This window comes from Talpa europaea, assembly GCF_964194135.1.
Source record: "Talpa europaea genome assembly, chromosome: 4".
NCBI classification, from domain to species: domain Eukaryota; kingdom Metazoa; phylum Chordata; class Mammalia; order Eulipotyphla; family Talpidae; genus Talpa; species Talpa europaea.
Genome location: NC_140070.1, coordinates 101,945,262 through 101,959,780, shown reverse-complemented (window position 1 = coordinate 101,959,780; position 14,519 = coordinate 101,945,262). Strand labels below are relative to the sequence as shown.

Genomic DNA, 14,519 nt, shown 5'->3' with positions numbered 1-14,519 from the left:
ATTTTAATAAGATCTACCTTAACAATGTTTTCCTTCAAGGATTGTGATTTTGCTATTGTACATAAAAGGCCATCGCCAAACACAGGATCACCTAAATTTTCTCCTATTATTTTCTACAAGTTTTAAAGCTTTGCTCTGTGATCCATCTTAACCTCATTTTTGTGAAGAATTATGAGATATGTTTAGATTCATTTTTTTTTTGCCTGTGGATGTCCAGTTGTTCAAGCACCATTTTTTAAAAGATTACTTTCTTCATTGGATTGCCTTTGCTCCTTTGTCAAAGATCAAATGGCAATATTTGTGTGAATTTATTTCTAGGCTCTCTATTTGGCACATTGATCCAGTTATTCTTTCACCAGTATTATACTGTCTTACTTACTGTAACTTTACAGGAAGTTTTGAAGTTCTATGGTATCAGTCCTCCAACTTTGTTCTCCTTCAGGGCTGTGTTGGCTATTTTGTGTTGGTTTTTACCTTTCCATGTGTACTTGAGAATCAGTTGTTATCTGCAAAACAACATGCTAGAGTTTCTACTAGGATTGTATTGATTTATTGGATCTTAGATCTTCTTTCATTATTTTTATGGTTTTCCTCATATAGAATCTTACTCATTTTGTTAAGTTTATACCTAAGTATTTTACTTTTTTGGTGTCAGTGTAAATGCTATTGTCTTTATACTTCTTTATTGAGGGCAGATATTAACCCTTATCCTGCAGTCTTGCTATACTGACTTGTTAGTTTCAAGAGAATTTTTATTGATCCTTTTGGATTTTCTACATTAATCTTGCCATCTGTAAACAAAGACAGTTTTATTTTTTCCTTCTCAATCTGTATATATTGTATTTCCTTTTGTTGTTTTACTGAATTAGCTAGAACTTCCAGTAAAATGTTTAAAAGGAGTACTATGGAGTGACATCCTGACTTTGTTCCTAATCTTAGCATAAAAGCAAGTAGTTTCTCATCATTAAGTATGATGTTAACTATAGATTATTTGTGAATGTTCTTTAAGTTGAAGAAGTTCCCTTCCATAATATTTCTAATTTTTGGATATATACTTTTCTACATCTATTTATCTAACTGTTTTCTTTAGTCTATTGATGTGGTTATTACATTGACTTTCAAATATTAAACCAGACTCACATACCAGAAATGAATCTCACATGATCATGCATAATTCTTTTTAGACATTATTCAATTTGACTTGCTAAAATTTTGTTGAGGATTTTCGCATTTATGTTCATGAGAGATATTGGTAAGTCAGTAGTTTACTTGTAATGTCTTTGTATGTTTTTGATATTAGCATAATGCTGAATTCATAGAATGAGTTAGAAAGTATTACCTATTTCTATTTTCAGGAAGATACTAGAAACTTATCAATAGTGTATTTTTCCCCTTTAATATTGGTACAATTCACTAATGAACCCATCTGAACAAAGAAAATATTTTCTGTTTTGGAACATTATTTATTATTGATATAATTTCTTATTCAAAACAGATCGATCTCTCAAATAGAATGTTACTCATATTTTGTTGCGTTTATACCTAAGCATTTTAATTTTTTGGTGTCAGTGTAAATGCTACTGTGTTTATACTTCTTCATTGAGGGCAGATATTACCCTTTATCCTGCACTGTACTCTCAAATCTGAGTAGGGAGAAAATCCCTTGGGATTTTCTACACAACTATGCCCACACTGCTAGCAGGTAAAGTTTCTACAACAGAACCCATAGTCAAACAACCTTATGCAAATAGGTCTGTGATCACCACTCACTGAATAAAATACCTTATGCATGATCTCAGCACCTACTAGTCTGTACCTGTGCATGATCTCAGCACCTACTAGTCTGTACCTGGTCCCCAGCTTGTTCAACTGTCTTGTTTGGGATCATCAGCCTGGCCACAACTCTCTTACCTTCTTCCTGTTCCACACAAACAGCTCATCACCGACCTCAGAGCTAGATATCCATATTTTGTTTTACCACCATTGGTAATGAGCAGGTGAAGTTTTCTGAGAGCAAAACATAGCACTTTTGTAGTTGTACTTAGGACTTAGAACCTCTCTACTATTCTATGTAGTGCATAGAGTCTCCCTGTCACCGATTTCTTTCACTTCACCTGATGTCTTTAAGGTGCTCCAGATTGTAGCATGTGTCAAACTTTCTTTCCTTTTTTAAGGCTGAATAATATTCCATTGCATGTACATACCACATTTTGTTTGTCCATTCATCTACTGATAAACCTTTGGTTTCCACATTTTGGCTAGTGTGAATAATGCTTTCATGAAACAAATATCTTTTCAAGTTCTTGCTTTAGTCTCTTTTGGATATCTATCCAGAAATGGAATTGCTGTATTATAAAGTAATCCTATTTTTAAGTTTTTGAGAAAATACTGTTTCTCATGGTACTTGCAACATTTTATATTTTACCAGTAATGCACAAGACTTCCAATTTCTCCACATCCTCATCAACACTTGCTAACTTAAGTTGTTGTTGTTGTTGTTTTTAAATAATAGCTACTAGGACAAAGACAGACAGGTAGATCAATGGAATTGGCTACAGTGCCCAAAAATAAACCCTCACATATATGGTCAAATAACTTTTGAAAGTTGTACCAAAACCATTCAAGTGGGAAAGGACAATATTCTCAACAAAGGTACTGGAGAAAAATAGATATCCACATGCAAAATAGAATTGGACACTTACCCTATACCAAATACAAAAATTGACTTGATAGGTCTTAGATCTAAGTATAAAAGTCTTAGAAAAAAACATAGGAAAAGGAAAAGGTTTGTGACATTGGAATCACCAATCATTTTTGGATCTGACATTAAAGCACAGGCAACAGAAAAAAAGAGACATGTTAGACCTCATCAAAATCAAAAATTTTGTGTATTAGAGGAGAAAATCAAGAGAATAAACAGGCAACCCATGGAATGGGAGATAATATTAGCAAATCATATACCAGATCAAGAAATAGTATGAGAATATATGAAGAACTCCTACAAATAGATGATGAAAAAATCAAACCCGGTTAAAAAAAATAAACCAAAGTGTTGAACAGACACTTTTCAAAAGAAGACACGTAAATGACATAAACATATAAAAAGATGCTCTAGGTCATCAATAGAGACATGCACATCATTTATACATAGATATGTATTTATATCAATAATTAAAAAGATGGATAATAACAAGTGCTGTCAGTGTTATTCACATGAAGGATAAAGAAGATATGGAGAAATTGGAGACAGAATAAGGAGGATTGAAATGGGGATTGACTTCTAATAAGTAAAGGGTATTTTGGGGGGGGAGCAATGTGTATATTCTATAACCTATATGCTGATTATTATACAACTTTGTGAACATACTAAAACAATGCTTATGTGTACGTAAAATCATTTAGCTTCTTTGGAACTAAAATCATTTAGTTCTGCAAATGGTGAAATGCAGATTTACATAAGATACAGCAGCTACCCTACTGAGGGCATACCCAAAAGAAATGAAAACATATGTCCACAAAAAAAAAACCTATGTATAAGTGCCCATAGCAGCATTATTCTTAGTGGCCCCAAAGTGGAAACAATCCAAGTGTTTATCAACTGATTAATGGGCAAATTAAAGGTGGTATATCCATATAGTAGAACAGTATTTGTCAATAAAAGGAACAAAGTACTGATAGATGCTATGACCTGGATGAACCTTGAAAACACTTACTAAGTTAGACACAAAGGCTTGCATGTTATATGATTTCATTAATATATAAATGTCCAGAACAGAAAAATACATATAGATCAAAGCTAAATTGGTATTAAGTCTAGAATAAGGAGGATTGAAATGGGGATTGACTTCTAATAAGTAAAGGGTATTTTGGGGGTAGGGGGAGCAATGTGTATGTTCTATAACCTATATGCTGATTATTATACAACTTTGTGAACATGCTAAAAACCACTGAATTTTACACTTAGTAATTAAATGGTAGCTAACTTATATCTCAATATAGCTTTTTAAAAAGTTGAACAGAAATAACAAAAAAGAGGTACCAAAATCATATTAAGTGACAGCTTTGTCTTAGGGAATGGATAAAAATTGGGTTGAGAAAGGATATTAGCGATTTCAAATTTAATTGTAAAATTTTTAGTAATTTTTAAAGGGATGATTATTAGAAAAAATTTAACATTTGTTAAAGACGGAAGACGAATCTGTTATATCTTTATTATTTCCTATATTTTAATTGACAGAAGACATTAAACTCAGAAATGAGGAGATAGCATGTGTAGTCTATTGTTAACACACTTTAAATTTGGCATAATTACTGAAAACTACAAAACTATGATGAAGGAAATCTAAAAATTACACAAATGAATGGACAAATACAACATGTTAGTCTCACCAGAAAACTCAATGGGTATGTAAAATCATTTACCTTCTTTGTTAAGATATCACTTCTAAAACAAATTAATCTATAGATTCAATGTGATTCCAATTAAAAACAACAGATTTTTTTTGTAGAAAATGACAATGTGATTCTAAAATTCTTTTTTTTTTTTTTAAGATTTATTCATTTATTTATACAAGTGCTGGGTACAGTCAGAAGCGCGGGAGGGTGAGAGAATTCACCAGAGCCAGAGCAGGGAGCAGAGCAGGCAGAAGGACCGAAGCACACTGCTGAGGGGAGCAGCGGGCGGCAGGAGAGGTCTGCGCGCCATGTGGGACCCTCCTCCGGTGGCCAGGGAGCTGCCAGGGATCGAACCGGCGCCGCAGAGGCTGCGGGCAGCTTCGCAGCCCAGCGCTCAACCGCTGAGCCACTGGGGAGACCCATGATTCTAAAATTCTAATGGAAAGTCAAAGAAACTAGAAAAGCCAAAACAGCTTGAAAGAATAAATTTCCTTATTTCAAGGTTTATTGTAAAGCTAAAATAACCAAAACAATACAAAACAGTGAGTCCAGAAATATACCTAAATATATATAGAAAACTGATTTTGACAAAAGAGGGAATTCAGTGAATAAAGGATAGTCAGTAAACGTCTAATAAAGTAAAAACTGACAAAAAATAAGTGAGTCAATTAACTATCTGCATCTCATAAAATTATCTTTGATCCATACTTTATGCCACAGACAAAATTTAACTGCAAATGGGCCACAGACCTCACTGTAAAATCAAAATATCTAAAGTAATGAAAAACAGATGAAAGTCCACCTTGCCTTGGAATAGACAAAACCTTTCTTAGATATGACACCAAAAGAAAAATCGTAAAAGAAAGCTATTTGGATTTAATCAAAATTTAAAAATATTGTGCTTCAAAAGAGTGCTACAAGAATGAAAGACAATCTACACAGAGTATGACAGAATATAGGTAAATCACATATTCAAGACTTCTATTCAGAATATATAAGAGCACTCAAAACTCAAGAAAAACAATCCAATTTAAAAATAGGCAAGAGACCTGAATAGAAATCTCAACGACAACTTAAGGATGGCAAGTAAATGCATGAGTAAATGTTCACCTCATTAGCCATTGGGGAAATGGAAATTAAAGCTTCATTTACAATACTATACTTGTTTAAAGCACTAAAATGAAAAATATTGACAATATCAAGTACAACTGCAAATCACACTGATGGAATGAGTTCAAAATAACATAGCCTCTCTGGAAAATTCTTATAAATTTAAACATATGATTACCCTAATACCCAGAACTCCCACTGTTGGATTTACCCTACAAATGGAAACTCATATTCTCATCAAAACTACACATGAATATTCATTGATATTTTAATTATGATAACCAAAAGCAAAACAATACAAATATTAGGTGGTCGCATTAAAGGGTATATGTTACCATTTATATGGCATTCTCAAAAACAAAATGTAGAGCAGTAGGGGAAAATCAGTAGTGGATATGGTTGTGGGAGTGAAATGCATTAACTACAAAAGGATAATATAAGGTTTGGGGGTGAGGGGGTTGATGGAATTGTTCTGTATCCAAATTATACTGATAGCACACAAATCTATACTTGTATTTAAATTCACAGGTTTACCAAAAGAAAAAAAAATCTGGTAACAGTTAAGTGAAAATTGATTAATGTATTCTATAACAAGAAAAGCAACATCTTAAAAGTATTATATTAAAGCATGAATCTTTTCACATTAAAATAAAGCTAGTAAGTGGTAATTTTAAAAAGCAGGTGTCAAATTAGACAAAAAAAGTAATACCCAACTATATGCTGCTCCAAGAACACACATCAAGCTAAGAAGATTTCAGTATGAAAACAAAAATATATATATTATAATATATATTAAAAACAGAAAGAGATATACCATGCTAAGACTAGTCAAAAGAAAGCTTAAATGGCTATATCCATATAAAGCAAATTTCAAACAAACAAAAAAAAAAGCCAGTGACAAAGAAGTCATTTCATTTTAAAACAGTCAACTTGAGAAGTGGATGTAAGACTCTTAAATGTTTATACAAAGACAGAACAAAGAATACATGAAGTAAAACAAGAGAACTGAAAGAATAAATAGATCCATCTTTTAGTGGGAGATTTCAATATAACTTCTCTCAGTAATAGAAGAAGATAGAAAATCAGTACAAATATAGAAGATTTAAACACTATCAATTTAACCTAATTGATATTTATAGCTCAATTTGCCCAACAACAGTAGAACACACATTCATTCCAAAAGCATATTTAACATTTATTATAATAGATCACAGGAGGGCCATAAAAGCTTCCATTAATTTAAAAGGAAACAGGTCACAACAAAGTATAGTCTCTGACACAATAGAATTAAATTTCTAATTTAATTCTATTGTGTCAGAAGACCTAAATCACTAATTGATTGTGAACTAGTTCTCCTTTTAAATTACCCAAATGTCAAGAAAAAAATCAAACATAAATTAGAAAATATGTTGAACTGAATAAAGGAAAACACAATATATTAAAACATGGGAATGGAGACTTCCAATTCTGCTACAATGGAGTTGCCCCCTTTCAGCCTCTTTAAAATTAAAAATCCCTAGATATAACATTACAAACAAGCATAGGGAAACTCAGAAAGGTAGAAAGAATGAGGAATGTCCAGATACCACAGGACTTGAGGATGACACAGCAGTGCGTTTCTTGGGTTTCCTTATTGTATCCTATATATCTGAGATAGAACAGTACAGAAATCTCCAACTCAGTTGTATCACAATTGGCAGATTAAAAAAAAAAATCCAAGAAAAGGTTGCTCTCCGACAAAAAGGATAGGGAAGAAAATGGCTTAAAAGCAAATTTGGCATTACCCACTCTATTCTAGCCAAACAACAATGAAAAAAGCAGTTTCTTTTTTCCCACTCTACATAGTTCAATAGGGATGAACAGGGTAGACTGATATTCCATCCTATTCCTTCCCCACTCTGCAGGGGGCACACACCAATTTCCCTAGTAGGTGGTGGTTATAGGCTCAAGAAGATTGCTAATCATCCATCCTTTACCTGACGGAAGCAGGTAGCACTCTGTTCCTACCCATCAAGTGGAATCAGTTGAAGCAAGTAGCTGGCTGCCCTTCCATCTCCAAACCAATAGAGGTAGGGGCAGCAATAGAATCCTGATGGGTAGTATTAGTCAGTCTGAATGAATGGCTAATCTCCCATCACCTATCTAGCATGAAGAGGTGTTCCAATTTCCAGAAAAAAGTTGCATCAGTGAAGTCCAATGACAACGAGATTTAATGAGAGAGTATAAGGTGGAACTAGTCAACATATAGGCTTCACAACCACCCCATGTTAGCATAGTGTCTTCTGTGAAACTAGATCCCCAAATCCACCTGACAGAAACAAGATTGTGCAAAGCAGGACTAGCCAATACCCCAACATGTCAGAAGTTCCTAGTAGAAACTAAAACTCTCATAAATAAGATAAAACAAGGTTTGCAAGAAGAAGTGAATAATGTCATGCTTCTTATCTCTCCTGATGTCAGTAGGGAATAGTAAAACATGAACGTCCACCCCAGTCATCTGAAATGAGGCAGTGTGAGTTAGTACCCACTTTTTCTGGGGTGGGTATGTTGATAGGGCATAGCAAGAAACTGAACATACCCACCTGGCTGGTTCTTGAGCTACACCAAAATGGCCTGGTTAAAAACAATTAAGATCAAGTTTTATAATATGTATCCAGGATACAAATGAAAATTATTTGTATGAATGATAATTATCATACTACCAACCTAGAAAATAATATGAATGACAAAAAAAATCAACATATGCCAACATCAAGATGAATCAGATGTAATTATCTGAGAAAGGTTTTTAGCAGCCATCAAAAATCTTTCAATATGCAATTATGAACCTTCTTGCAGAAAATAAAATGTGAAAGATCAGCAAAGGAACAGAAGTTATAAAAAAACTGATATCATAGAATTGAAAAATACAAGAGACAAAATAAAAATGAATAGGCTCAGTAGTAGAGTGGAGACTATGGATAAAATACAGTAAACTTAAGAGCTCAATAGAATTTACCTAATCTAGACAACAGAGAGCAGAGAGACTGGGGAGAAAAACAATAAGCAGTGTTGGGGACCTTTGGGACAGTTATAAAAGATCTAACATTCATATAAATTGGACTCCCAGAAAGAAGGGGAAAATATAGTGGAGCTGAAAAACTCACAAGAAATGAGAAATAAATGTTTGAAAACTTCCCAATTTTTTGGGAAATTTTAAAAATCTTATCAGTTGCTCATTATAAATTGTATCATATTTGAAACATTATCTTTTCTAACTTCATTTCTAAAAGATTATTGTTTAACATATACTGCCCAAAGCTTTTAATTTGTAAATGAATAGTAATCCCATATAAAGGTAAATTATTAATTTATTAAATTAGTAATCCCATATAAGGGTAAATTATTATTATTTTATATATTTTTAATTGTATTATTTTTAAGACAGTGACATTGCTTTCAAACAATGCACATGATTTAGGGGGTATAGGTTCACATCTCTTTGGTTGAATATTTATATACTATGCCTACCACCAAAGTAACCATATTGCACCATATTTCATTGGCAGTTGCTCCCCAGCCCCACCCATCTTTCTCATACCTCAATTATACAGTCATATTTCAAGGGGTTTTTTGGGTTTTGCTTTTTTAGGTTTTCATTTTTTAAAATAAAAACATTTATTTGTTAATGTTTTTTTTTCCTACTGAGATAAAATTGATTTACATCATTGTATTTGTTTTAGGGGTTATTGATTTTAACCTCTACAATGTACGCTTTCACCAATGAAGTATGGTGGAGGATTATTGGGGTTCTGTTGGTAGGCATGATATAAAAAGTTACTAAATTTGATACATCAATGTACTTATGCAAAATGCTGGACAAACACCAAACAAAATAAATCCAGATATATCTGTGCCAAGGAAGATCATAACTGAGCTTTTGAAAACTAAAGAAAAAAAAACACTAGAAAGCATCCAGAGACAGAGAATGTATTATAAATGAACATGCCTTTGAATGATAGGTTTCTCATCTGAAACCATGGTGGGGAGGGGGCAAAGGGAAGTGGTACAACATTTTTCAAGTACTGAAAGAAAAGTGCCCAACAATGGAAAATGGATAAAAAATATGATATAAATATACAATGGGATATTATTAAGCCGGAAAAGAAGAGTTTATAATCTATAACAACATGGATGAACATTAAAGTCATTATATAGAATTAAATATGAAACATAGAAAGATAAATACCATATGATCTCATTTATATGTAGAATCTAAAACAAAAAATCTGAGATTACAGATATAAAGAACACATTTGTGATTGCCCAAGAGAGTAGGTGGGTAAAATGGGTGAATTTGATCAAAAGGTACAAAACTCTTCTAAACTATGTGTGGTAATACATGTTAATGAGAATTACTGTAGTCATTTCACAATATATACAAATATTGAACCATTATGTTATAAACCTGAACTAATTTCATATATATAAGTATTTAAATATAGTGCTTTAGTAAGAATGAAAATGATCTAAGAATATGCTTCCCATACAATAAACTCACTTCGCATACAAAGACATAAGTAGGTTTAAAGTAAAAGGATGGAAATAGATATACCATGCAAACATTACTTTTAAAAAAGAAAGCAGGAATGCTTACATTAATATGAGATAAAACGGAATTTGGAGCAAAGAAAATTACTGGAGACAAAAAAATTACATAATGATAAAAGGGTCAATCCACCAGGAATACATATTAATAGTGTGTGTGTGCACACCAAATCAGAACCTCAAAAGAGAGCGCGAAAATGAATAGTATTGGAAGGAGAGATACAGTTGGGGATCTTAATTTACTCCACTCTCAAGATTTGATAGAATTACTAGGCTGTAAAGAAATATAGAACTCAACAACACATCAACCAACAATATCTAGTTGACAAATATAGAACTTTCCAATCAATAAGAAAAGAATGTACATTTCCCCAGAATCTATATAGCATTCCAGTGACAGACCATATTCTACACCATAGAACAAATCTTAAGAATTGATAACATGTGGTGTGCTTCAGGACCACAATGGAATCAGCTGAAATCAGTAACCTGAAGACAAGAAAATCTCCAAACATTTCTAAGTAATTCATGATTCAAAAACTCAAAGGCAATTTTAAAAACTACAAATAACTCTATGAAAATGAAAACATATCAAAATTTGTAAGATCCGTTTAAAGCAGTACTGAGAGAAAAATTAATAACACTAAATGCATATCTTAGAAAAAAAGATATCAAATCAATATTCTACAAGTAAATTTCTTACCAAATTCTGCATAGTGTCATCCCATTTTAATGAAACTTTTTATTTTAAAATAGTTGTAGATTTTATTATAGTTGTAACAAAAAATACAAAATCAATCTAGGAAAAAGAGCAAAATAAGCTCAAAAAAAGCAAAGGAAAAAAATACCACTGAAAAGACTGATGATAAACTGCCAAAATTCAACTAAAATAGAAAACCAAACTAGCCCTATAATTATTAAATAAATCTAATCTGTAATATAAAATCATATAATAATCTCCAGACCCAAGAACTTCCACTAGGAATTCTACCAAACATTTAAAGAATTAACATAAATGTTATACAATATGTTCCAAAAACTAGAAGAGGGACTAACTTCTCAGTTCATTTTAGTAAGTTAGTATTATTCCAACACCAAAACCAGACAAACAATACAAATGAAAAGTTAAACTAAAATGAAAACCATATTTAAATATAAAATGCAGAACTGTAAGATTTTTACAAAAAGAATTAAAAGAAAATAATTAAGAGCTGGAGTTAAGCAAAGAGAGGTGACACCTAAGGTACCCCATCTGTAAGGGAAAAACTGATAAGGTAGACTCTGAAAAAGGGTGAAAAGACAATAAAAAAATAGAAAAAAGCAATTGCAGACTGTATATCTGGCAAAGGACTAATATCAAGAATATATAAAAATACCAGTACATCACAAAATTACAAAATGATAAAATGAAAAAATAATTAACATAAAAATCTGGTAATGGTGTGAAAACATAGGATCATTCATACACTGTTGATTGGAATGTGAAATGTTACAACCATTCTAGAAAACAGTTTCACCTCTACTTATAAAACTGAACATTCAAATGCCATTCTATCTCTTAATTGTACTGCTGGGCATTTATAACAGGGAAATGAAAATTTCCTAGAGAAATTTTCTAGAGAAGCATTCATAGCATTCATAGAGAATTCATAGAGAAGCATTCATAGAGAAGCATTCATAGAGAAGCATCTACACACATTTTCATAGTTGCTTTAATCATAATAGCCCAGTCCAGAGGTCTTAATAAGTGAATGATTAAAAGAAAAAACTGTAGTGCTTCCATACAATGGAATATTACTCAACAACTTATAAAATTGAACAGGTGATTACATGTAACAACTTGGATGAACCTTCAGAGTATTGTGCTGAAAGTGAAAAAGTGAACCCCAAAAGGTTACCTATTATATGATCCATTTACATTACATTCTTAAAGTAGTAAAATTTTGAAAATGAAAAATGAAGAATTCTTCATTGAAATGAAGGATAAATGAGTGATCGTGGGGAGCAGGTGTGGGAGAACGAGATGAACAGGTGTTGTCATAAAAGGACAATACAAGAAATCCTTGTAATCTGCACCTTAAGTGTATCAGTGTCAATATCCTGGTTGTGATATGACATTATCATTTTGCAAGATGTTATTATTAGGGGAAATTGGGTGCAGAGTCCCTGGGATTTCTCTGTATAATTTCTTACAACTACAATTAAAACCTACAACTATCTCAAAATAAAAAGTTTAATAAATGAGATAACCCTCATACATAATTTGGGAGGAATTTACAACACTACAAGCATCTATTGGAAAAGAAAATCTCAAATGGATGACCTCAGTTTCCATCCTAAGAAACTAGAAAAAGATCAAATACCATAGGTAAGCAAAATAAATTTTAAAATATCAAAGCAGAAATAATTAAACAGATTATTGCAAAACAATACAGAAAAGCAATGAAACCCAAAGTTGGTTCTTATGAAAGTCAACACAATTTATAATTTAGCTAGCTTGATCGGGGGGGAAAGGCACAATTTACAGTATTAGGAATTAAAACAGGTACATCAATAAATTTGACACTGAAATTCACAATTGTCGCTCTTTCGAAAGAAGCATTAAACTTTATTTGGTCATAAAAATTTCACTTACCTTAATATTTAAAGAAATGCAATTGGTATTAATATTGCAAATAATGAAGCAAAAATCAAGGATACATTCGTATAGCACCTGTTCTCGTCCCAATAGCCAAGATTTTCTGAACTGGATCAAAGGCTAATGCTGTGGGTTGATAAGGAAAACCATGCCGAACTGTCTGAAAGAGAGCAAATAGCAAAAGGAGTCATCAGAAAACAAAAATTAAATATTACAAGATACTACTACCTAATCTCCAGAATGACTAACCTGTTTTACAAAAAACTACTTAATGTTGGTAGCAGTGTAAATGACACAATCACTGTGGGGAAAAAAACTTTGCAATTTCTTATAAAGCCAAACATACCTTTCCTATGGCCTAGAAGTTCCTCTTCTATGTATATGCCCATGAAAATGAAGAGCATATAGCCACACAATAATTTATGTAAGTATGCTCTAACAGCTTTCTACATAACACCTTAGAACCACCCAAGTGTCCAACAAGAGAATCAAGAAACAAAACTATGTTGTACTCATCTCACACAAGAGTATATTATGCAACAGTTAATAGATGCAAAAAAAATAGTAGTTGCAACACATGGATGATTCTCAAAAACAGTATGTCAAGTCTTTCAAGCAATACAAAGAAGAGTGCTTATGATATGATTACATTTATATTAAATTCTGAACAAGCAAAACTATACCTTAGTCAAAACTCATTGAACAGCACAATAAAATGTGTGATTTATTTGTAACATACACCTCAAAAAGAAAAAAAAATGTTATAAACAAATAGTAAACTCACATTAATCCTAGGAATACTATGTTTTTAATAGGTGAAATGTACTAATACTTGTAACTTATTTCAAAATGCATTCAAGAAAGTATGTATATATGACTGGACAAACATAAAATAAATATGACAAAACAAAAATTGTCAAGTATGAGTGGTAAGATGTATGTGTGAATAGATACATATACATGAATGTTCAGAGAATAATTATTTTACCTCTCTGTATACTTAAACATTTTCATAGTAACACAAGGAAAATGTGGAGACTGAACAGTGTACTACTGAATGACTACTTGGTTAATGAGGGAATAAAAAAAAATGTAAACATGCATGAAGATACATAAAAATGAAAACATGAGATATCAAACCCATGGCATGCACCATAAGCAATACTAAGAGCCACACATCTTGCAACAAAAAGAGCCCAAATATGTACTCTGACAGTATAATTTAAGGAACTAAACCAAAAACCAGATGAACAAAGAAAAAAAAAAATTAGTGAATAAATAAATGAAACAATTCACAAAGTAGTCCTAAAAATCAATGAAACCAAATCTGTTCCTTTGGGAAAAAAAAAAAACAAAAACCAACATATAAAAACCTCTATATAAACCTGTAAGCTCACGAAGAAAAAAAAAAAGAGCACTGATAGAATAAAAAACAAAAGAGAAGTTACAACAAACATATCAGAAATTCAGAGGATCATGAGATTACTATGAACATTTGCATGCTACTTTATGGAATAATCTAGAACAGATGGACAGATTTGTAGATATGTATAACCATCTGAGACTGAATAAGGAAGAAACAGAAAACCTGAACACACCAATTACAAGCCAGGAAAATGAAACAGTAATCGAAATCCAAAAAGGAAAAAAGAAAGAAAAAAAAAAAAACATATGTCCAGGAGCAGATTGTTTCACCAGCGAATTCTACCAAATCTTCAAAGATGAACTATTATCTATCCTTCTCAATCTATTTCAAAAAGCTGATTAAGAGAAAATATCTCCAACTACA

General features: G+C 32.0%; 1 protein-coding gene across 1 annotated transcript in view; it reads right to left on the bottom strand.

Annotated features, from left to right (window-relative positions):
* STXBP5L (syntaxin binding protein 5L) overlaps positions 1–14,519 on the bottom strand; it is a gene marked incomplete at both ends in the record, with an annotated part of 193,095 nt that overhangs the window by 161,842 nt on the left and 16,734 nt on the right. Inside the window, one exon of the mRNA XM_084232675.1 lies at positions 12,793–12,890. Coding sequence (XP_084088801.1) covers positions 12,793–12,890 — 98 coding nt within the window. The remainder of the gene's footprint in view (positions 1–12,792; positions 12,891–14,519) is intronic.